This window comes from Anomalospiza imberbis, chromosome 4 (genome assembly GCF_031753505.1).
Source record: "Anomalospiza imberbis isolate Cuckoo-Finch-1a 21T00152 chromosome 4, ASM3175350v1, whole genome shotgun sequence".
Taxonomy (NCBI): domain Eukaryota; kingdom Metazoa; phylum Chordata; class Aves; order Passeriformes; family Viduidae; genus Anomalospiza; species Anomalospiza imberbis.
Genome location: NC_089684.1, coordinates 42,629,526 through 42,655,257, shown reverse-complemented (window position 1 = coordinate 42,655,257; position 25,732 = coordinate 42,629,526). Strand labels below are relative to the sequence as shown.

Below are 25,732 nucleotides of genomic sequence, written 5' to 3'. Positions count from 1 at the left end.
GGGACAGGCTCATCAGCACCCCGCGGGCATCGCTGGTGCGCAGGACCGGCACCAGGAGCACAGAGCTCACTCCTCAGTGTCCCAAATCAAGCGGCCTTTTGGGGAATCCCCGGGGCTGCTGCGTGCCCCGTGTCTGGGACACCATTCCCGACGTTTCTGGAGCGGAACGCGCGATCGTCACCTCAGAGCCCACGGCTGACCTCCTCCCTTCGGGGTTTCTGCTGCCCGCAAGAGGCGCAGGGGGTGCCCAGGCTCCCTCCCGCTGCTCCCCTGGGGCAGCCAGCACCGAGCCCCGATACTCCCCGTGGTTGCTGCCGGCCATCGCACGCCCTCTCCAGGAGCGGCTCCAGCTCCAGGTGTCTCCCGTGTCCTCCCGTGTCCCCTTGTTCCGTTCCGATCCCGCCGGCCGGGAAGCGCCGCGCCCGCTCCGCCCTCACCTGCAGCGGCACCGGCCCGGCCGGCGCTCCCCGGGCAGCGTCAGGAGAGCTCCTGCTCCGCGTCCGGGAAAGGAGTTCCGGGCCTGAGTCAAAAGAAGCCGGCGAGCCCGGGAGATCCTGTGCCGTGCCGTGCCGTGCCGTGCCGTGCCGTGCCGTGCCGTGCCGTGCCGTGCCGTGCCCCACGCAGGGACGCGGCTCCTCCGCCCGCCCCCTCCCGCCTCGCCTGCAGCCGGGAGCGGCCGCCCCGCCCCGGGCACCCTCGGGCAGCCGGGACGGGGCATTCCACCATTCCACCCATCCCTTCTCCACAGCAATTGAGCCTTTTTTTTTTTCCCTGCCGCTGTAAGTGCTGCTTCACACGGTATACATTTGCAGTACTGTGAGCTGGGGAAAGTGGCACAGGTTGCTCAGAGGTCTTGTTGGATGCAGCATCCCTGAAGGTGTTCAGGGCCAGGCTGGATGGGGTTTTGGGTAACCTGGTCTATTGGGGGGGTGCTCCTGCCCATGGTCGGGGAGCAGAACTAGATGATCTCTAAGATCTCTCCCAGTCTAAGCCATGTTGTGATTGTAAGATGCCATGAAACTCCGTACATCCTGTTAATGCCTTGTATGCTCAGTTCTTTAGATTGACAGGCAAAGGTCCCCCTGGCACATCGGCGCTCACACTCTGTTGTGTGCTGTTCGACAGAAAAGAGTTTGGCAGTACCGTTGATACAGCATGAGCCAGTGGGGGCCCAGGTAGCCAAGAAAGCCAAGGGCCATCCTGGCCTGAATCTGGGATAGAGTAGGCAGCAGGACTGGGGAAGTGACCACCCCCTTTACTTGGCATTGGTGAGGCCACACCTCAAGTGCTGTGCTCAGTTGTGCGCCGCCCACTTTAAAAAGGATTTTCAGGTGCTGGATTGTGTCCAGAGAAGGGCAACAAGGCTCATGAAAGGTGTGTAAAACACATCTCATGTTTGAGGGAGCTAGGGATATTCAGTCTCAAGAAGAGGCTCAGGGAGAACCTCATCACTCTCTACAACTCCCTCAAGGGAGGCTGTAATAAGGTGGGATCAGTCTCCTGTTGTGTCTGCAGAGAGAGGACCAGAGGAAATGGCCTTAAACTGAGACAGGGAAAATTCAGATTACATATTATAAAAAATTTTCACTGATAGGGTATTAAGGTGTTTGAATAGGTTTTCCAGGGAGGCAGTGGAGTCATGATCCCTGGAGGTGTTCAAGAGGCATCTGGGTGATGTGGTTTAGGGGTTACAGGGCCAGTGGGAGATGGATGGTTGGACTGGTTGACCTTGAATGTGTCTTCCAACCTTGACGATTCAACAATTCTATGATTCTAACAATCCCCCAAGCACCTCCAGCCAAATCCTAAAAAGCACACCACTAAAACCTGCCTATCCCTGCAACATTTTTAAGAAATCAGCTCACAGGTCAGGTATAATTTCTTTACATAAACCCACTGCACCCCCACAGTGTACTGGGTTATTACACCAGCGCAGAACTGGAACACAGCCAGGCTGGGTGAAGCCAGCACATGGCACCATCCACAATCCCAGGGTCATCTTCCACACAGCTTGCAAACGCACACCCATCATCTTCCCAGCCCATCATGACTGGGAAGGTTCAAGTGGCAATGTCACTTGTGTATCCTTGCAGAGAAGGGAGGGCGCAGTCTTTGTACACCTACACCCAGCACAGGCAGCAGAGGCTCAGTTACCTCAGCCAATTGTGATCACAGAGGAGGGGAAGGCAGGGCAGGCACTGAAAGCACCACCCCCTTCCTTACCACTCACCCAGCAGGATGTGTATATGGAATTAGGAGACAGATTACCTAGCTGGAAGGCACCCTGCTGCACCTTCCCACTGCCTCAGAGGAAAATACACCACATTTTGAAACAACACTTTGATGACACTTTGGGAGGGATGTTCTTCCGTACCACAGTACAACTGAAGCTCAGGTTATGTGCATTGAAAAAGAAAAGCAGCAGAGGTGACAGAAAAGACCAACAAGTGGTGTCAGATGTTCATTCACTATTTACATAACGTGGCCTAGATGTGTGTTAACTGTGTGAAATCCTGCTCCTGTGCATCAGCAAAAACTGTGGGCACAAAGGACACAAGCAGGGGGAGAGGTCAGAGGATGCCCAAAACTGTGACACAAAAATAACAAGGGGAGACACTGGTTTTCTGTTGAATATTTTATTTTTGCATTGCCTTCATAGCGCAATTAAAGCAATCTTTAAAATTCACTTATTACAAATGTTTGTCAAGTCTGTTTTTCCCCAGAAACACTTCTCTTGCTTCCTTGCACATACGCCCAAACACACTATAAAAACCCCATTCATAACATGAAAGGAAGGGCAAATATCATTCATGTAAACATCTTTCTTAGAGTTATCCATTTTTTAAAAGTCATGAATAAACTTACAGATGTTCAGTAAGGCTCATAGTTCGAGTACAAATGTCATAAAACACCTATCAAGAACTGTACACAAGTTGAATACTCTGGGGTTAACTGTTAACACACGTATAAGCTTACCCCAAAGATTATTCTTTAGCACTTAGTTCTTCAGAACAGAGACACCCAGTAATTATGGGCTGAAGATTATTAAAATAGCAGAAGGCCCAGCAGAAACTGTTAAGTAATACACAATGTTAGTCTGGTTCTTAGCTCAGAGTTAAACTTGTTACAGCTGCAGTAGGAAAAGGTTTCTAGAAGGGAATCTACAGGAAGGAGGGATGGGTCCTTTGTATGATATCATGAAGAGACAAGCTGAGAGGTACGTCTTGAAAATGTGACTAGCCTTGCTACTGCAATTATTTATGGTGGCTGCATGTAATGCTGCATAAGTACTTCCCCAAATAGCAGAAACGACCATTTGTAATTGTAAGGATGATTTGTTGCATCTCCCCTACAAAAAAAAAAAATTATCTACTTACTGGTATTCAATTACACTTGCATCTTACAAAAAGACATCCCTTTAAATCTGGTTTAGATCTTACTGGAACTTTTTTGTTTAAATATTCTTTCTACCATGAAAATATTTCATACAATTTCATACAAACATCATTTTACATACAAATGTTAAAACTTGTGAAGCGGGTCTTCCCACACTCATGATTTTATGGCTTGAATGTTTAATTGCTTATAATTCTTGTACAGGTATTTCTCCTAGGGGAAATAAAGAGTTACAGTAAAATGGTAAAGAGAAAAAGGGCAGGAAGTTCTACTGCCCCAAGACAGAGGAGGGTCCACTCAAGACAGAGTGACCTTAGTGTTCAAAACCTTTCCATCTGGGACAAGTAAACATGCACTTAAACTTCCACCTTTTTTATTAAAAAAAAAACCAACAAAACCCTTATTAGACTGCTTAGAAATTCTTTGTCCAAAAATACAGTTCTCATGTTTCCATTACATGAAGCAGAAGGAACAAGTTCACTGCAGGTGAAGCCCATTTCCACTCGCAGATGAAGCTGCTCCCACACCTGTTTTCTTTGCTTGGATGCCCTTGGCACACAGCAGTGCAGTGGAAGTGAGGAACAGGCAGCACCCCAGCATGTAAGAAGATACTTCAGTACCACTGTTTCCAAAGCAATTTGGTTTTTTTAAGTGTTTGGAGGTGAAGCCCTCAGGCACCCATAGCTCCAGCAATTCTGCTGGGCCACAGGAGAACAAAGCAGCAGATACTCCTCGGCTCTGTGGAATGTTACCTCATCACAACAGCAGCGTTTCCCTAAAGACCATCAAACTGAGTGAAAGGACACAAATCACAGGTCTCTGGAACAGAAGCAACACCTCTGCACCCCTGGCACAACCCAAGTGAGGAGCACTGGTTTGATTGGAGGACAAGGGCAGACAGCTGGGAAGGAAACAAAAAAGCATCAATTTCCGTAATTTATGAGTTTCTCTTACCAGATGGGATGTTGGCTACTCTGCTCCTCCAGTGCCTGACAGAGGGTGAGAAATCTCCGACAGAGCTTTTGCTTCTTGTAGCATGTTCCTTTCAGCTTCTAGCAACATGCTACAAGACCCCCGGGGAAAAAAACCCACTGCCATCTGTGTGCAACACTTCCACATCTGGAAAAGCTGTGCCAAGGAGAAGCCTGCCTAGTCACTCCCAAAACATGCAGCCTCACTCCATGGCCTCCCAAAGCTGCCAAAACCTCCCCAGGAGCTTCACCTGATTAAAAGCATGGGCCATCCTAGGAGGTATCATGGTAACTGTAGAAAAAGTCCAAAAACTCTCACAGTTGAAAAGCCATTTCCATGTATTTAATTTGACTTTTTCAGCAGTCAAGATTTACAGGTATTTATTTAGGGTAAGTATTTTATAATTACTATTTTTTTAAAAAGGGAATAAAAAGCCTTTTCAGGTTTGTTAAAAGAAAATCAGGATCCCCAAAAGTAAAATTATAGCACAAGACTCAACTTCAGACACCCCCTCCATGGCCTAAGCCCTTTTCCTTCTTATCCAGTGGAGTGACCCCAGCAGCAGGCAGCTCTCAGCTGCAACTTTTCTGGCTCTCATCTCCAAGAGCAACCACTTCCAGAAAACAAAGCTTCTGTATTCTTGGTAAGAAAACCCTGTGCTGCCATCACAGGAAGATCCTCTTCAGATTTTATTTTTTTTTAAAGAGACAATCAGCAGCCTCTAATACATGGTGATTCAGGCTTCTCATAAAGGAGCTCAAGTAACCCTCCCATCACAGAGAAGCCAAGTGCAGTACTGCAGACCAAAGGCAGATTTTGGGAACTGATCAGTACCTGAAAAATCCAGCAATTCCAGGTTTTCCTACGCTATTCTTTAGTCACAATGGCTATCCCGAGAGCCAGCCGCTCACTCAGGCTCAGCTGACAGGCATCAGCTCTCCTCCCAGCTTCTGTACCCACAGGAAAGGTCTTTGGCCAGACTCTAAGAAGTGGAGCTTCTTATTGCATATTCACCAGTAGTCAGCTGCATCCTACAGACCCAAGAAGATTTCTGTGCAAGGTGATGCTTCCTCTTCCCCAAATGAAAACCATGGCTGGGTGTGGGTCTTGTGTCTATGGATGTCATCACACTACCAATGAGGAGCTTTGTGAAGCTGGTCTTGCTCTCTAGTGAGCCCCAGAAACTGAGCTGCAACACACTGACCAAGTTAAGGCATTATTTGGAGTTCTGTAACTAACCTGTGTTTGAACCAGGGGATGCCAACTCACACCTCTGAAGGACACACTGAGCTCTTTCACCACCCAGTGGCAAAAGCCATCTCCACTCTAACAGACCAGGAAGAGAGAGAAAACAAAGAAGAGTTAAAAGGCTTGGTCCTGAATCAAGCCAAAGCAGCTCTGTAATCACAACTTTTTATAGCAGGTTGGTCTCTAAAGAAGGGAGCTATAGAAGGACCAACAGATTTTATAGAGCTGAGAAGGATAGCAGAGATAACAGAGACAACAGCCACAGCTGTGGCATGCTACCTACCAGGCTACACACATGTATAAAAGCATCTGCTTGACTCTCACCAATTTTTTTCAGAAGACACAGGACACCTCGGTGCCTTTTTTCCCCTAGAATTTCCCTATTTTAGGATACAATTCTTCAAGCCTGATGCACAAAGAGCACCTATATTCTATTTATCTCAAAATCAGGCAACATGAAGACTGATAAATCTATTAAAACATAAGCAACTCCAGACAGGAGATTAGCAGAGGAATCTGAGACTGATCAGAAATGAAGGCAAAGGAGCTGTAGAGATCAGAACATTTTAAACACAATTGCCCAGTGAGCAATGAGAGGCCAGCAGTCCAAAGCAGGTTATCAAGATTGTGGAAGGAGTTACCATCCATTCCCAGAAGGGCTCAGTCACATCTTCCCTCTGCTCTTTCCTGCACCCAAACTCAAGCCTCAACTTTGCAAACTTCATGATCCCGGCACAATAATTCCCAAGACACGCGTAAGAGCTCCCTACCAGAGGCTTTCCTGCAAGTGGCTGATGACCTAAAGTAATGACCCATGGGCAGGTAGGGACAGATGAAGTCATGCCCATCTCTTTTTGAGAATCATTTAGTGAAGCTGAGCAGCTGACTGACCTTTGGCAACTCTCCATCACCTATGAGGTTGGCCGTGTCTCTGCACACTCAGGTGAGTCCCTGACCTGTCACCTCTGCCGTGGACGAGACGCGGAGCTGTGACCTGAGTGTCCAGCACAAGGAGATGGGAGGTGTCACAGCTCATGTGCAGATCACTGCTGAAAGAGTGTCACAGTACCCTGAGCCTGCTTGTCCCCCACCTCAGCACATGCACAGAGCAGCTTCTGTGCAAACTGAAATGATGAGGTGATGGAAAATGTTTGTGAGCAGCCACAGGGACTAAGCAGAGCCCAGGTTGTTATGAGTAATTCCTAACCTTCCACAGATACCAAGGAAAGGATTCTCAGACTGCACAGAACAGCAGCCTCATCCTTCTACCTGCAGGTATGCAACACATTCTCCCTGCCCAGCTCCCCAGACAGCCAGATGCCTCCAACAGTTCAAGCAAGCAACCAAAATGTGTTGCAACAGAAAGGTAGGTCTGATTCCCAAATCATTTATGTTACATATATACAAACTTTTTAAAACTACAAACATTTCAAGAAAGCGTTGCAAATGCATGAGTTTTTCCAAAGCTGCTAAACCCAAAAGAGAACATCAAAGTCTCAGAAAGGCTCTAGTATCCAGACCAAGACAATACATGATTTCTCTCTTACACAGCATTACGCAAGCTCAGTACAGTATCTAAAAAAACCACACATTTTCCCTAACCCTGAAAAACCCCAGAACATAGCCCTGCAGATGAATATTCACAAGCCCCCACTGCTGGCTGCAACAAAGCTATGGATTGACTGCTGTTTATAAATATAAACATTGAGTGATGTTTTTACATTCATTGTTTGTCTTTCAAAAACAATATTTTAATATCTTTGCTTTTTAAAAAAACCCTTATTTTGATACCTCATATTATATTAATTCACTGTGTCATAAACCAGAACTACTAGAAGATGGCTATAAGGCTATGTTGTTCCATCAAGTGAACATCAAGTGAAAAGATACAGCTCTCCTTCACCAAGGACTACAGCCTGCCCCCAGATACGTGCACCTCCTAACAGAGAATCCATGGGAGATCCAAGCATCTTTTGCCTTGAGAACTGGCCACTTGAACAGGTGAAATACACAAACCAACTCATGAACACGGATGCAAGTAATGTGCTTGCCTTCCAGAACAAGTACTTCTGGAAGTCTTTCAACAGCAAGTCTGTTTTCTCCTTTTCACAAAATCTTCATGCAAAGAACAGCTTCATTTGCATGTTATAATAATAAATTAAATAAAATAAGCCAGCCGTACAGGCTAGATAAATATTAGGTTTAGACATGTTGCTATACTATTTAGAGAGCCACAGAGACCAACACACAGCACTCTCACATACACACACAAGCCTTTCCACTAGTTAGAAAGGATTTTCTCCTGCAAAAGAGGATTTGTAGAAAGAACAATGTTCAGACAAGAGGAAAGGGGAGTTAAAACCCAGCCTCCTATATGCTAATAAATAAACTGCTCTATTGCAAGATTCAGATCAAAGGTTTTAAAAAGGCAAAATTATGCTACTATTAGAGAATATCAAAATATTACTGTTATCATCACAAGTGGCATATATGCAAAATGCAGTTGCACAATAATGCCTAGGCAGGTAGAGAGCAACACTAAGTCTGCCAACTAAAAGTGAACAATACACCCATTTTTAGTTTCTTTCTAGTCTTTTGGCATCTTTGCATATGGTGCAAAAGCAGAAGCTACCAAAGAATACCACATCTTGTATAGAATATTAAATTATTTTTTCAGATAAGACTGGTGCAATGCTAGCTTATTTTTAAATCTGCTATAAGTAACACAGTCAAACCTAGTTAGTATCCAAGGAACTTATCTCTTAACACAGAATGCAAGGTTATGATGCAACAGCATGAACAATCCCTGGTTGTCCAGTCTTCAGTATAAAGGTAGTGCATAGATCCAAGGTTCTGTTTCAGTTTGCTGAACGGAGAAGGCGCTCCCATGTCACTTTTGCTGGGCAGCCTGGAAAGCTTTCAGTTCCAGCTGGTACCACTCTGGTGCTTCAGGCCCATTCTGCCCCACAGGGTTGTGATCATACCCATAAGCCACTGTCAATTCCTCATCCTTCTCTACAGCCCTGATGGTACGGATACACTTGATGGGCCCAAAACGAGGATGAACAAACCTAGGAAAAAAACATCTTTGCTAGGCTCAGCTGTCAATTCGCATACTCTGCCAGCCCATTTTACAGTTCCGGAATTTACTCACTTCAGAGCAATACTGCATAATCTGATATTGAATTAGCAGATTTGAGTCAACCTTGTAAATATTTAAGAATATGAGCAAAAATATTGATTTATCAAAGCACTGGTAGTTCAGCAAATACACTGCAGTTCTAGCCAAGCTAGGATTTAGAGAACTGTGATGATGCATTTTACAATCAAGAAGCAACTCAAAGATCATGACAAAACCAACAAGTTGCAAACTTCGAGATACTCCATGGTAAGTCCCAATACACATCAAGCACCCATAATGCTAGTCCATTTCCAACTCGGCTTAGGTGAGCAGAAGCTCCTTCAGTGCTTCAACTCTTTACTCCCAGCCCACCACTGGTCCTCTTCCAGCTGCCCAGGGACCTCCTGTGAGCCCAGCCAGCCAGGCTGCAGCTTCTCCCCTAAAACAAAGGGCTGTACTTACGGCTCATAGGTGCAGTTAGGAGTGAAGGAATGGTTGGCCTTATGCCCCAGTGAGGCACAGTACTTGGCAGCGTGGTTGTAGGGCTCTGGCACGTCTATGACCGTTTCATCATCCAAGGATATTGTATTTCCATTGAGGGCCCAGTCTCTGCTGTCTACCTAAGTTTGCAAGGCAAAAATCCAATGTCTGTGTGTAGGAGGGGTCAACTTCATCAGCAGTTTAAAAGCCAACATTCAAAATATATGCAAATAAAGCTTTTCATGGGTGTACGCCATTAAAAAGAACAACCCACACTTTTAAAATCTATACATAGGTGAGCATGCACTTTCTTTCAATTAAACTCCATCATGTTAAATCAAGGGTGGGGAGGTAGTGGGTGTTAGATCCTACTATGAAAAGAAAAGTTCAGGAGGAGCAATGAAAATTCAGACTGACTTTTTTCTTTTCTTTACCTCCTGGTGTGTAATTCGCACTCCGTTATAGAAGGACATCACTGTACTGGCTTCTGCTGCTATTTTTGAAAACAATCCTTCTCCAGCACTGGAAATGAGAGAGACATCCACATACACCCTACAAGAGGAACAGGGCATGGAATCAGTAACTGGCCGCAGTTTTAATTTTCAAGAAGCACAACACTACTGGGATAAAGCCCAACACTTCAGTATAACAATGAAGCTAATAACAACAACAGCAAAATAATAATAACAATAACAATAATAATTATTATTATTATAAAAAACTCTTAACTCCTTTCCTTCCTCTCTTCCATATGTTCTCTCTATTTTGTCAAAACTGAGATTTAGTGGGAAGTTTCGGCTGACTTGGAAAACTTTTATTTTTTTTTTTAAGTGCCAATCTGCTATTACTCCACAATGATGGCTTCAATTCAGGAACATCCTCAATAACATATCAGAAGCCCAGAAGTCCCCACCAAGCTGGGGTTGCTGGTATGTACATGCACTGAGAAGCAAGAGTTCTCAAGGTGATGCCCCACATCTTCAAGTACTCAATGCAAATTAAAGCAAGCATTTTACTAATCACTTATTTAGATATTTCAGGCTATCAGAAAGTGCCTACAGTTGAGGTAGGAAGCCACACAGGGATTCCATTTTACAAAACTTTACATATCCTTCAAGTTTTAGATGAAAAAAGGTTTGTAAAATTAGGCCCTAAATAGGTAACAGTGAAGAAATATGGGGAGAAGAAAAAAAATTACCTCTCTGATTCATAAGGATCAGGAAGAAGGGCATTTGTAGAAATGCAGGATGAAGTAGATTTGTCAAAACTGTATACTGGGCCTAAAAAAATTCAGACATCAATGAAGGAAATAAATTAATTTGCAGTACTGAGAGTATGCAATCCTTAACTTAACCAAGACATTCAAAAATTAAATTCTAATGGCTGCAAAAAATGCTACACTTCCAAAAAAAGGTATTAAACAGAACTGCGCCTGTAAAAAGCCTTAAGTGAGACTTATTTTTCCCCCTCAACAATCTAGAGTAATAGTACGAACACAAAAAGATGATACATATGTTCTTTAAATTACCAACTTGTAGAGGAGGACTGGATACTCTTTCAAAACTCACCCTCCTAGTGTCTCTAAATACAATTTAAAAGCAAAACAAAACTTAAAAGGATATATTCAACAGATCACTTAAAAAATCCCCAAAAACTTCAAATATGAAATATTTTCTAGTCCAGATCCTGAAGAGACTTCAGTCAGAAGATAACATTTAGTAATCAGAAAGCAGTCTTGCTACAGTCCTTTATTTTTTGCCATTAATAAGCAACTTAGTGGTACAGCTCTAATTATATTCTTACATCCTTCTCCCAAATGCCAGAGGACTATCTTGGACATAGATTAAGAAGAAGGTGGAAATAAGATGGGAAAAATCCCCACAGAACAGAATACTACAAAGTTTGATATAAGGCCTTTGCCCCTGGTATCCAGGATCTCTTCTGGACAAAGGCAGCTTCCCCCTGAGTGTAACCTCATCTTATTTACAAAAGCACAACCGTACCCTCCCACAAAGTAAGTATTAAGTTAAATTCTGACTTGCTATCATAACTGAGAGAAAATAAAACTGTCATGCATTTGCTTGTCAATACCTTTTCACTGAGCTTTACATGCCTATTTCATATCAAGTGAGACAATTTTTGCTGGCAGAGCAATAAATGCATTAGCAGTCCCTGCTTGTTACCGCAGCTTAACCCACACTCCTCCAAAACATCACAGACACCTCAGAACAACAAACCCACTCCAGAATAATAAGTTCAAGCCACTAGGTGGAGAAGGCCCCACCTTATGCCCGTGCACTTCACAGCCACTTTCTGTCAGCAGGATCAGACACACAGTACGGTGCTGGTGAATCAAACCATTACACAATGACTGAATCTCGTTCACTAATCCTAATCTCAGCCCAGACACGCAGGTGCCAGAACATTCACATTACAAACACTGACTTGCACAAACCCAGCTGACAGAGCTACAACCAAATCAGGGCCTCGCTCTCCTCTTGCAGTTACTTCACTGCAAGAAACACCGGAGCTGAGGAGGTAGATGCACCACCATTATCAGGGTGAATGGAGCACGTTTTCCATCTGGTGCAGAGGGTAGCAGGATGTGGTGACAAGCAGAACTGTGCCCATGAACACAGGAGTGAGAGAAGGGCTGTGAAATGCACTTGGGACAGGACCACACAGGGGGCACTTCCCATCTGTTTCCATGACAAAGATCATCTTCCTCTCTGCCCAACTCTGTGACTTGGAGAAAGGGCCCCTCACTAACAGCCTGAGTCATGACAGCCAGTCTCAAGTGAGGAACATCACAGGAATCAAGCTGTCTGCAGCAAAGGGCTGGTAGCAGGAATACAAGTTTGTGTTGGCTGAACTTACTGCCTGGAACTACTTCAAATTGAGGTTTCCCATCCTCAACAGCTGTCAGAGTTGCCAATTTTGCTTCTATCATTTCTCCATCTATGAACCTTCCAGAATATGCAGTCTTTCCATCAGGATACACATAGGCTATTTTCTCTCCAGTCATCTCCCCGTCTTCATTCACTTCTCCCACAAGGCTGCCTCCATCCTGAGAGCACAGGCAAGAAAGAAAAGGCAAAGCATTTAATTATACTTTACTGTCCTTAATGCCTAAGATTTTTATCTTTTTTTTATTTTTCATGTATTTGTAGTTTTGTAGATTGCAAATGTGTGGCTGTAGCTTCTATTACTTTTCCTATCCTGTTCCCCTATATTTAGGAACAATATGCTAACCTTCTAAACACATTCCTAAAATATTCTTTAGTCTTACCCCAAGAAGAGTACCAACTACAACAACATTCTGTTTTCCAACCAGAATCTGGACTTAACCTAACGAAAGTGGGACATAAGAAGCCTGGGGACTGCTTCCAGTGGGGCAGAACCCGAGGAGTTATTACCTAATCAACTAACCTTTTAACTGGACAATACATGATAATAACACTAATCAATAAACCTTAGAAAATGGTGAATTTACTGTACCATGTGTGGTTTTCACCATACTGAGTACCTGACAGCTTTCAAGTAAAAGTCTGCTTTTATACTTGCTCTAATGTTGTTGGGAAGATCTATTCTATTTTCTAGACAACATCCAGTAAATGAAAAGGGTTTTCCCCAAACTTTTAAAAATGCATCAGTAAGTTCAGATGTGAAATTATGAAAATGAGGGAGAAACAGACACATTAAGAAGTTTGATGAAGTCATTCCAGTTAGGATAATAACGATTTTCTACGTTGTTCCGAATAGGCAAAACCCAAGGTCTTTCCTTCCATGTGACACAAATATTCCATTTCACTTGGTGGAAGTTTTATGTGTGCAGTGTGCAAAACAAGGACCAAAGCCACACAGATGTCCAAGTTTGATTACTATGATACTGTGCTGGAGGAAAAAAAGATTTAATGCTACCTTGCTAATTCATGGTACCTCTAAAGACTTGAGCCTATGAAGGAAAAATGATTTCCAGAGTGCCCCCCAATGTCAGGTGGTAATCAGTGAGAACATCTGTTTGTGGAAAGCATCAACAGCAACACTCTTCCTCTCCAAAGTTTACACATTTCAGCCCTGGGCTTTGCCATCTGTGATTTGCCTGCAGCTCAGGTTAGATCTATTTCCAGAACTGCAGAAATGAGATGCATATATTACCACAGGTCTAACCACTTCTTGGGGGTTAAGATTTTTCCTTTTGTTTCTTTCTCTCATGTTATTTTGTCCAATCTGTTGCTACAAAACAATAAACTATGGATACTTAGAGAACAAAAGATGTGGCTGGGGGGAAGAGGAGGGGGAAGGGTGTAGCTGGTTACTTTTTTCACCTGGCATGGGGGTGTTCTTTGGAAGGCCAAAGATACTGAGGGGGTCATATTTTTTTCCATTCCAAGGGAGGTTCCCGCCTTCCTTAGCAGACACCTGTCTTTCAAATCTAGGCACCACCTCAGGTATTTATTTCAAAAAAGACAAGGAAGCATCAATAACACCCTGGAGCAAGACCAGCAGGTGTGTTGTGGAAACAAACTGATTTATATCAAGACCACTGAGCACAGGCTCTATTTCAAAGAGACACCATTTTGTTCACCTCCAAGGATGAAAGAGTTTCAAGCATGTTGTAATAGAGAACAATGAACCTCAAGTCTGGGAAAAAAAACTGCGCACATAGCATCCTGCACAGAGTCATGAGAAAACAATTGGTTCCATGGCAAAGGAGGTTTTTGGAACACCTTGCATCCCTTAGTCTGGCAAGATAGTAACGGTAAACAACCTCTAATTATCAACATTTCCAAAAGGTACAGCAACACTTTGTCATCTGGATGATGAAGCAGGAGATACATGAAGCGAATGGTCAGCTGTGTGTATTTTATACACTAGGACTGAAAAACTTTTGGCAGCATACACCAAGCGTTTGCTGATCCTAATACATGCTTAATGGCAACAGTGAAAACCAGTAAATAAAATGAACAGACAGTGTTGGTAAGCATTTAGAAATCAATCTGCAACTAAAGCTTGTGCCATATGTACAGAATTAGACTGGGTTTTGACCAGCAGCTTAATTACATGAAGACATTACCCCCTTCTTGGCACAAGGTAAGATTGAAAGATTCAACTCCACTGTGTAAGACTTAATAGGAATTATATTTTTTTTAAATTTTGCATCAAAAACTCCCTAAAAGCTATACAACAGTCACTGCCTTAACTAGCATGGTTACAAAAGAACATCAAAATTCAAAAATATAAAATAGTGGCTTGTTTAACTAGCAAATCACTTGTCCACAACTCCACTCAGAGGCAATAGCTCTCACACTAGTTACATCTGATGTGTTAGGCAAAGCCAGACTTCACACAATATCCTGTGGAGGCCTGTGAGCCCACAGCATGGAGAACAACAGTGATCCCCTGGAGAGATGCACCTTAGGCTCCAAGCATTCCTCACAGCTCAGGGTGAGGAAAGAAGTTCCCCCCATGGTGCTCTGCAGCACTACGTTCATTTGTCCCAGTTCTGTCCTCCCCTTTGGCCTGCTGGCCTTCCCCCCTCCTTTTACCCTAATATGTTCATGTTCTAGCGAGTTCTCCACTCCCTGTAATCCCACTGGTGTGTAACCCTGCCCATCCACCCTGGCATTCCCTACCGGTCCCTTCCCTGTGTACTGCCCCTGAGCCCTCAGACCATTGGATCCCTGATGCTCTCCTCCACCCCCTCTTTCCCTAGATTTATACCCTGGACCCTCCTTTCTCTTTGTCTTTGGCCCCTGGACCCCTTCAGCGTGGCCTGAAATAAAGCACGTTGGAACTCCATGCCTGGACCCTCATGCGTCTTCACTGCCGAGCTGCTGTGTGTGTGTGTCTGTCTGTCTGTGCTGGTGCTCTCCTGGCTCCTACCCCTGGCACAAGACGCTCTCAGGGAAGGCTGCGTCCACCACCACCGTGGACGCCAACAATATCCTGCAGAAACAGAGACAAAGTCTTTCCCCTCCTACCTTAATAAGAGCAGCAGGTTGCAATAACTGGCATGGCTTCCATGCTCCTCACCTGCAGCCAGCATTACAAACTGGCAAAATCCAGCCTTCCCAAAGAGATAATGCATAAGTTATTAGGCATCCTATTTCTACGTTACATACAAATTATATATAAATGCACTTCCAAGGGGCTGGGTTTCCTGGAAGATGAAAATGGTGGTGGGCATCTTGCAACCTCACTGAATCTCATCTATTGGGCAAACATTCAACACCAATATCTTTTTAACTTTGTGTTGGACTACCCAAAGGCAGAAGGCCCAGATCTTTTACCCAGCTCCCTGTGTGCTAGTTTTTGGATAGTTGGGTCATGGTGGATATTTCTTTCAGCTGGGGAGAAATGAAAGGTACATAATTCTACAATAAGGAGAGCAGGTGGTCAGGTTTACCGGGTAATAAATCCAACAGATTCCATGTCGGATGTTGTCTTTATACTGCCCTTTGAATATCAACCGCCCGTCACTGTCGTACTCCTGGGCTGGGCCGTTCAGCTCTCCATCCAAGTAGGTGCCATGAAGGACCACTCCATCCTCATAGGTGTAGATTCCCTGGCCTTGCAGGGCATCATCAACGTAGTAGCCCTCCAGGGTGCTGATGAAGAGAGAAAGAAAACAGCAGTGGAAAACTGTTCACCTGTCAAGAGGTGAACCCAAAACCTCAACACACTGGAACACCAAGGTGAAAACCAGAAATTTATTTCTGTGGAGCTCCAAAGGCAGAAAACAACTTACAGCACCCTTTCATCAGAGTGTGCTGCACAGACACAGAATCACTCATCTCAATCACATGCCTGGAATTTTCTGTAGGCTGGAATAGTCAGCGAATGGACACTCCTGGTCAAAGAAGGAATTCTTGCTCAAGCAGGCTACTCTCACATTAGGATTTTCTACCTGCTACGTGTGGACCTTCACTGACATGTCTCTGGAGAGATGAAATTGAGCTGCTGTACATGTGAACTATGACAGGGAATTAACTGCAACCTGCCACAGTTCAGTGTCAGCTCCCCAGCAATACACTTAGCTGCTATTCGTACAGGCCCCACTAAAAGCAGCCATTTTTCACATATTTCTCTTAAAATTGAACACAGCCTGTGAAAAAGAACTAGTGCTGCACTTGGATTCAAACAAAGAAACATTTCATTTTGGTTTTGTCTTGCAAACCCTTTACTATCACCATAAAAGAGGATCTATTCAGATATTTCCTTCTCATGCTAGGATTAGCATAAGGGAACACAACCTGTTTAGCTTTTACTTCAGCACACTTAGCTAACAGCCAGCTCTCAGCATACACATATTTTCACTGCATAATTCTTTTTCAGATGCAGACATCTGAGGTATAAGCTGAAACAGTGTCTGTGAGCACATGACTCTACATGTTTTACCACACAGATTTGCAAGAGTTGTGAAAGGAATGTTTTTCTCAGAATTCACTTTCTTGCTTCTAAAGCTTCATACTCTGTTTTTATGTAACTTTGGCAAGCTGGATGAGGTTTCCATGGGAAAATATATTACAGTAAAAGCCTCAGTGCACACCAGATGCAAAACAAGAAGGGGCAGAAAAATAATTTTACTTTACAGTGAAATGGATTTCTTGATCCAGTTGCTACAGAACTGCACAGATAGGTCCGGCACTACAGCACATGGAACAATGAGGGAACCACCAGAAATCAGTGCCCTTATTTATTATCTATAAATGATGCCACTTTCCCCTCTAATTTACCACAGATCACTAGACCTTAATTCCATTGTAGTGAAAACACACATAGTGTGCACATGTAGGATTACTCCTTAAAAGAATCAGCCACCCCCAGTTTATGTAGTCAAAAATCCTGTCTCATTACCTTTAATTGCACTAGTTGAAGTTAAAACACTGCTAAATTACAACAGTACGTCAGTCCTGGAAAGAATATATTTTCTTTTACTTTAACTCAAACTTTTATGTTTTTTCTCTTTTTATTGAGCTCCAAACAGTGACCAAAAGATCCATCTCATCTAAGGAAATCAAAAGGATGATACCTTAAGAAAGAAGTCTCTGTCCTTCAAGCCCACCTAAAAGGTCAGATTCAGAAACTTTTATGCTGTTCAGAGTTTCTGAGCTATTTCCACCCTGCTCCTCACTTCACTTTAAGTTCTCAAAGTATGGTGTCTGCAGCCAGACACAGCAATTGCAACTAAGACTTGACCAGCACAAAGATGAATAAATAGCTTCTGTGTCTTCTATAAGCAAAACCTTTTTAATACAAACCCTGAACTAGCCTGTATTTTCTCTGGTTTGCCTCTCAGATGATCATACTTCTGACAACATAAATCCTACCACAGTGAAAATTTATCAGATGTACCATCTTCCCATTATCCACTATGCCTTGAAGGGATGGAAGATACTTCTTGTCTAGCAATTAAACCATTTATATGAACTGGGGGTGGGGGGAATACTTACTCCAAGTTAATATCTATAGAGACTGATCCATTTATCTCTCGCTGCCTCTCTATGGAAACATGGAAAACCTTTTCCCTAAAAATAATAGTTTTCTACTGTGTTCTGGGAGATACCAGTTTACAGGAGTTTCCAATTAGGGCAGAAGGGCAGCTCCAGCTCTGTGCCAAGCACGGCTCTCATGCCTGCCTTTATAGTCCAAAGAGTTCTGCAAAGTACACTCCAGAACCACTGGCACCAAGGGAAGTTCAAGTCCACAGTCCAAAGCAGGGAGTATGCCAGAGGGCAAACCTCTCTCTCTTAAAGAATATGCTGTGGTTTGTTGCATTTTCTTGAAGGGGAAGGAAATAAACAACTGATATTTCATTCCAGATTTCCATTCCCTTAAATAATCAAAAGGAAGGGCCAGTTATTCCAGTAAAGGGAAAAGCCTCCTTTACCAAACAAGGCAGCCAGGCAGCCAGTCCTATTCCCCAGTACTCAAAAAATGAGAATGCTGACACTGCAGCCAGTCCTGTATTTGACAGGACTCAGCTGCTCCCCAATAACAGAGGAACAGCAGTACAGCTGTCAGCCTTTACTCAGCAGCCTGCCAGGGAAACACACCCACGAGTCCTGAAATCAGCTTTACTGCACACAATTCTGCAAAGGGAGAGCTGTTTTGAGACATTTTTGATATTTATTGCTCATCTTCATGAGCACTCAGCCTTGTCCATGGCACACTTAATGGAAACAGCATGTCCTGTTTTATGCCAGGTCATTCTTACAACATGTCATGATTCCTGAACAATCCATTTCAGAAAGCAACTTAGTCTTGCTAGCTGGGTGTAGCTAGATAAATGATTAGCTACTGCTAATAATTCAGTAATTAGCTACTGCTCAGTTAAGGCTGCTTTAGCTAACTTCAAATATATAACAATTAATAAAAATATCCCATTTTCCAAAACCACATTGCAGACTATTTTTGCATATTTTCATTCTTCTAGTTCCTAAAGTCATCAGTGGCCAGCTAATTCAGTTTTTTAAGGGTTATGAAAATTGAGAGAGAGGAAAAAGAAGGAAAAAAGAAAAGAGTTGGCAACACTCAAGCAATACAGAGAAGGCTCAGCAGCAACCTGACTCTTCCCACTAAATGCTGCCTGTATCCTGGATTACATGGAGGAGCAGCCCTACAAACAAAACAGCAGGTCAGTTCCTCTGACTGTACAATCAGCAACTGCTCTGCTGAGATCATCCACCAGCACAGAAACATTCTATACATGTGTCCACAGAGATGCTGTCTAACAACTTAAACCAAAACTATTTTAGAGAACTCAGCTGCTGGGCAGTACTGATTTTCAGTTACTCAGAGAAGATTTAATAAGGCCATTACCAACAACAGTGAGGATTTTTCTTCATCCAAGCTTAGAGGCCTAATCCCTTTCTACATAACTGAATAAATATATTATCTTTCTCATGAAAAAAAATACCCCACAATCCCCAGTATGAAGCAAGTGCAAAGGCAAGTACAGACAAGGAGTTGACTCACTGAGACAGCACAATACCTCTGATCCGGCTCAGAATTTTGCTGAGCAGGAAGAGAGTAGACCCGGCATGACTGTCAGTTTAACAGCCGCTATTCAGAGTGTCACCAACAGCTGCAAAACCATGAAGAATCGTATCATTTTATACATTTGCTGCTCCCTTGGAGGAAATTCTGAGCAGCTGCAGACAGGAATGCTGCAGTGGTGATGGGGGGAAGACTTACAAGGTGTTCGTAATGAGGATCAGAGAAGAAAACACATGCACAGGCACAGACTAGCCCGATTTCACTGTCACAATTCCCAGCGAAAAGAATGGAAATGACAGGGGGTTTTCTGAAAGTAAACCAGGCCACAAGCAACTTGCAGAGGATGAACTAGAGCTGCTAACAAACCTGTATTTAACTCAGTCCTTTAACTGATAAACAATTTGACAAAACGGAAGGCAAGCCTCTCTGTCAAGATCCTATGTCTGTGTGTGAGGGCTGGGACAGGGAGCTCTGGGTCCAGTTGCACTTTCTGTGTAGCTCTGTAAGGCAAAGAAGTCCACCTGAAATAATGAACTTTGTTGTTCAAGTCATTGTCAGCATGGCTTTCAGTAGTTTTGACCTCCTCTCATTTCTTATGATTTCTATTAAGCTCATAACTTTACAGTGCTAAAAGAGCACACACCACTTCATTGTCCCTCCAGGAAACAACTAGAGGCACCTCATTACACACAAAGCCACCACAAGAATGGCTACAGCAGCAGCAAACTTTTCAGCAACAGTTTTTAATGGGAAATCTTATCCAGAAACTCAGCAGTGTACCATCAATGTAGATTAGTTTTGCATGGCTACAAGCAGAAGGAAGAATACAGAAGAAAAATCAAAGAGTCAGAGTGTACCTTCCATCAAAAAAGAAGAATTTGCCACGGCCATTCTTTTCTCCATGCACAAAATTTCCTTCAAATCTGTCTGTCGATGAATAGGTTACTGTACAGAATCCATGTGGCAGCCCATCATCATCTAGATGCCCTGAAATAAAATCCAAACAAAGAGCAACAGAACACATTAATTATTATGCAAGATTTTATATCTGCTCTCATTATGTAGCTACTTGAAATGCAGTAGCTCCCTAGTACAAAACAGTAATTCAGATCATTACTGTTAGGAACGGTGATCAGACATTCTGTATAACTCAAGTCTGTACTTGTGCAACACATAGCTTTAAATAAAAGATAAGGATAAAAGAAAAGGGTTGAGAGACAGGAGAGAGAAGAGAGCAATAAGCAAAACTGCTTTCTGAAAGAAACAAGGTTTAGATTATTCTAACTTGTATGAATATACATCTTTAAAAGTATAAAATTCTTTATCTAAAACATATATTTACTGGTGAGAACAGGAGAAGAAAATGATTGACTTTTTCCTTTCATAAACACAAGCCTTATGCTAATGTGGGTGTGCCACTGTACAGCTGTTTTTACAGGAATTTAAAGAAATAAAAGTATGCAATACCCATAATGCTGTGCCCTTGCAATACATCAGTCAATGTGGTATTTAATACTTTAAATGCTGTTCTCCAGTGTCTTTCCCAAGTGTTCACTTTATATCCTGTTCCTAGCCCCAGCCATATCAGTTTTCCCTATTACAGCTGTTGCACAGAGGGAAAGCAGACACAACACACTTGGATCCTCACCTGCATGGTTTGTGTTTTATTGAGCAACTCTACCAAGTTAAAGCATAATAAGGCTCCTATTGCATCTCTAACTGCCTCTTCAAAGCCAAAACAAAATGACAGAGAAGTGTTTCAAACGATGATTATTGCCTGGTTTAGCTGCGTGAGCTCTGGCTGCAGAGCTCAGCAGGGCTGCTCTCAGGACAGGGACACACCTGAATGGGTGCTAAAGCTCCCACAGCGACATTTTACCAGGTATATATTTTGCATGAAAACTGTAAAATAAATAGCAGCTAGTCTATATTTATGTTCTTCCATGCTTCTAACTAAAACATTGCCTCTGATTCCTCCAGTCTCCTGGTGCTGCAAACACAGCCTACTAGAGATGAGAGTGTATGCATCCACTTCTGCAGGCTTTGGGTCAAGCTCTTCCCTGACCAAACTTTCCCTAAACTGAAAAGGTTCATCACACATATGGAAAGGCAGAAACAAACTTCAGTGTGAAGGGGACTGATTTACAGCCCAGGCTAATGCAGGCAAGAAAAGGCACTTCAGTATTACCAGACCTTGAGCCTGGTGGCCAGAGAGGGAACAAGCTGTGCAGGCTTCACTGAGTATGGAAATGCACCTAGAAAAGCGTACAGGAGAAAACAGCGAGGAATCTGAACTCATCCAGGAGCCAGGATTCCCTCCCTCACCCTTCCCTTGCATGCTCCACCAAGTTTCTCTCGCACCTGCATGTGACTGCGTTCTCACTTCAAGTCCCTAGTCCAAACTAGATTGAAAACAGTTAAAAGTTCAAGAAGCCAGAATAACCAATCAGGCACTGCTTATCAATTCACAGTGAGAGAAATAACAGAGTAAAAAGAGAGAGCAAAAGGTGGAAGGAAAAAAGCTCTATCACAAAAGGCTTTTAATTACTTTGAAGAGGAACTCTTTAAACAGAAACTGTTCCTTCCAAGGAGAAGAAAGGTTTTTTCCCCTCCCATTCTGTCAGGACACCTCCTTTTTGTAGAAAGGACAAATTTTAGCTAAATTTAACCAAATATTAATAACCAATTAAACTAAAAGGTCAGTAACATTTCTGATGTGGACACCTCTTTTATACCAAAAACTATGTTAACACATATAGTTTTAATTAAAAGCCTTTTAAATTAAGTTTTATCAATATAGAATGGTACATTGGTGTAAATTAACAAGTCCTGAACAATACAATACCAGTTTCCCTGTCACTACAGGGGCAAAATTTTATAAAATGCTTGGATTTAAAAAAATACACTGATAATACTGGTACATTTTACTTCTTTTAAAAAATACCCAATGCAACAACAAACTTTTGCAACTTTTTTCTCTGTGACTATTCAGCTTTGTCAAGATATTGCTGGAATGCAAAGCCCAACACAAAAGCTGCCATGCCTGTAGAGAGAAAACATGTCAGGCCTTTTACACAGTAGGATACAGAATACGTTGGAGATTTAAAATGGTCAGCTTTGATCCAGTGGCCTCTATACAGGGTCTTAATCTCAGCCACAATACAAAGAATCCAATTATTCTAATGTGCTAGAAGCTTCCCCTTATTAAAAAAAAAAACAAAAAACCATGCCCCCACCACTGCAACAAAAAAAAGAAACACAGTCTCTCTTAGTCAATAACATGTGACAAAACTCAATTTCAAGTTTCATAACATAAATACAACTTTTTTTTCTGTATGGCTGAGGCCTTTGGCTCTAATTCTGTTTCAAATTAAGTCAACAGAAAATATCCTCATTATTTCATGGGGAGCAGTGCGTTCCACTTTCCTTTCTCACCACTCTCCTACATTTGCAAAAAATAAACCCAAAACGTCTAAACATATTTTAAAATTATTGTAAAACCTCTCTTCTGTTGTTGCATTAAGGGTCTCCCAAGACTTCCTCTTAAGCTCAGAAAACGAACTTTTCAAGAAAAGGAATTACCCTATTAGGGGTTAGTTTGCTACGGAGTCACTTACTGAAACCACTGATGAACACAAATCAAAGATAAAAGCCCTTTACTGTCAGTATCACTATTACTTAACAGATGACATAGAACCATCAGTAAAAAATTCTGGCCACAAAGATGCCAGATGGATGTGTGGGGGATCACAACAATAAACCTAACTCCCCCCCCCTACAAAAGTAGAAGTGTTGATTTCTGTATTTCTAACTTCCTTTGGGTAAGTGCAAAATCCTGTTCACCCCCAAAAAGCATCCTACTTCTGTCTCACTCAAAAAAACCACAGACATTCCTATACAGTGCTGAAAAAAGATGCTTTTAAAATGTGTTTCCTTAGCCCATGGAGATGCCAAACAATTCCAGAATAGAGCAGAACACTTTACCGGTGATAAAAGGATGAAAACTATGATTTCTTGCCCCAGACAACTGCAACCCACAGATTTGAGGAGCTGGCAGGAAAAGGCAGCGGAAAACCACATCTGTAAGGACACAGGGCACACCTCATCCATAGCAGAGCCTCGCTTCCCTCAGAACCCTTTGTGTTCTACGCCACAAAGCTTCTCCGGCTCCCACACCACACACCTCGACAGTAAATCCAGCTCCGAGCAGCAGCTGCTCAGCTCACATCTGCTGTCAGACTAAGCCGCCGTGCAAGACAGACAGACAGACACCTTCCCTGGAGCAACTCGCTTTGCGGCCTAATCCTTCTGCCCGAGGAGACACACGGCCCACGGGGCATCGCCTGCACCTTCGGCAGCTCTTGCTCCCTGTCCCAACGGCCGAGCAGCCTGGATTGCTATTCCCGGCAGGACCACGGTCCCCCTGCGAGGAATCTTTGGGGAGCCGGTGCTTTCCCACAGAGGGAGATGCCATGCTTTGTCTCCCTGCTCCCAGACGCCTCACGGGATGACAGCGTGCTGGGGAGCTGCATCGCTGCCTGTTAAGGTTTCCATCAGTAATTCACTTCCAGAGGACATGTGCCTCTGGGTGTAGAACTCTTCAAGGGTTAGCTACCCACACGTGACAGGCGAACTGCACAGAGGGTGTGTATCAGCTATAAAGTGGCCCACCCCACTCCCATACGGACGGCTCCGGCCCTGCTGCCCACGGATATGGCAACAGTGTCTTCTTGGAGTCGCTCTTTCTTTTCCCTTCTCCATTTGCACGTCTGCGACTGCGGCCCTGGCTCCCTGGGCTCTTCTCAAGGCTGGGCATCCCCATGTCCCTCAGCCGCTGGGGGAAGGACCGGGCACCGGCCGCACCGCCCAGGGAGTACGGGCTGCCGGCCACCGCCCGCACGGGGACACAGCAGCGGCAGAAACACACGGCCGCGACTTATTTTTGACAATAAGAGCTGAGCAGCCGCCATCCCCGCGTCCGGGGCGCGGAGCCTCCCGCTGCGGCCGGAGCGCTCGGCGGCGGAAGGCACCCGAAGCGCCCGCCCGGTAACGGCGCCAGCGCGGCCCCGGCTCCCCCCGGCCGAACTCCGCCACGTGCGTGGCCCCGGCCCGTCCGTTGCATAAGCCCCCACTGATGTCATGCGCTGCGCCCGACCCCGGGCGCCCAGCTCCGGCCGCCGCCGCCGCCTCCCCCGCCCCGCGCCCCTATAGCTCCTGCAGCAGCGCCCGGCGCCGGCGGGCCCCGCTCCCCGAGCCGTGGGACACGCACCTTCCACGATCTCCTCCAACGTCTCCTCGTCGCTGTCCATGGCGGCGGCGGGCGCAGGCAAGGCGCAGCCGCGGTGGCGGGGGCGGGCGCCCCACGCCCCGCCTCCGGCACACTCCCGGAGGAGGGGCCTCGCCCCGCCCTCAGGGCGTGCCCGAGCGCGGCCACGGCGGCCACGGGGGCGCGGCGGGAGCTGCTGGCCGCGCCCCTCAGGGCGATGGCGCGGGGTGGTGGCTCAGCCTCGGGCCGGGCTGCTTCCCTATGGCCCCGCGTACGGCACCGAGGACGCGAGAACGCCAGCCCGCGCAGCGCTGGTCCCCCAGCGCATTCCGTGCTGTCCACCCGTCGGCCCGCTGGCCCCGACTGGCGTTGCTGCAGTTCACCTCACAAAGCCGGAGGGTCCCCAGCAGCTCCAGGACGCCCCTTCTCCATTGCCACACCAGGGACCGCTGACCTGCTGCTCTTACCACAGAATCACAGAGTATGGAGAGCTGGAAGGGATCCATTAGCATCATCGAGTCCCACTTCTGGCCCTGCACAGCGACATTGATTTACTAAAGAAATACGGATATTGATCTAGTACTGATATTCAACTGTGACAGACAAAAACTCTCTGTTTAAAGTTAGAAAGTGTATGTTTATTGTGATGCCAGGCAGCGTGTGGGATAGCTCCCAAATACACACTGCACCTTTCAAATTATTACAGAGTCCTTTTATCCATACAAGTATTGAATACCCAAAATACAAATGCAGATTCATAATTTTGGTACATCCCATTCCTCACTTTGTAGGCTAATCGTTTCAAAAGCTATTAAGCATGCGTAGTTTGTTCCTTGAAATGGGTCGGTGGTCCCTTTCATGGGGAGGGGTCCCAAAATGAGGAAGTAAATGAAGTCTTCCTCATTCTGACCTTTCTACCTTTTCAATGCAAATATGACAAATGAACCTTGGTAGAACTCCCATTCCCTGTTTTCAATTGGTTTCAGAACAGAGGAGGCCCACAATTGTCTTATGTTCCTAAAAGCTATTTGTCAGTTTCTATATCCTTCATTACAAACCCAGCTAACTAAACATCATGTTGACAAGCAATCAATTATTAGTTAACTACTTACACTTAACTTCATCAAGGCCTACTCATTTATTTTAATTAACTCTAGTAAGGCTTATCTCTAACTAAAATCTTAGCTCCTCTAAAATCTCTAAATCCCTCAAAGTTTATGTTTCAACATCACAAAGAATCCCACTCC

General features: G+C 44.4%; 1 protein-coding gene and 1 long non-coding RNA gene across 2 annotated transcripts; one reads left to right on the top strand and one right to left on the bottom strand.

The window, feature by feature from the left end:
* Positions 1-2,620: 2,620 nt before the first annotated feature.
* SETD7 (SET domain containing 7, histone lysine methyltransferase) lies at positions 2,621-24,585 on the bottom strand. Its single transcript, XM_068188049.1, has 8 exons — positions 24,489-24,585; positions 20,077-20,206; positions 15,627-15,828; positions 12,095-12,284; positions 10,416-10,497; positions 9,652-9,769; positions 9,200-9,357; positions 2,621-8,687 (listed from the first exon to the last, which is right to left on the bottom strand). The coding sequence occupies exons 1-8, from the start codon at positions 24,526-24,528 to the stop codon at positions 8,507-8,509; spliced, it is 1,101 nt and encodes a 366-aa protein (XP_068044150.1). The 5' UTR covers positions 24,529-24,585; the 3' UTR covers positions 2,621-8,506.
* LOC137472710 (uncharacterized) lies at positions 8,673-9,887 on the top strand. The gene is made up of 2 exons (XR_010998379.1): positions 8,673-8,824; positions 9,683-9,887. It is a non-coding gene; the product is annotated as an uncharacterized lncRNA (long non-coding RNA).
* Positions 24,586-25,732: the final 1,147 nt, after the last annotated feature.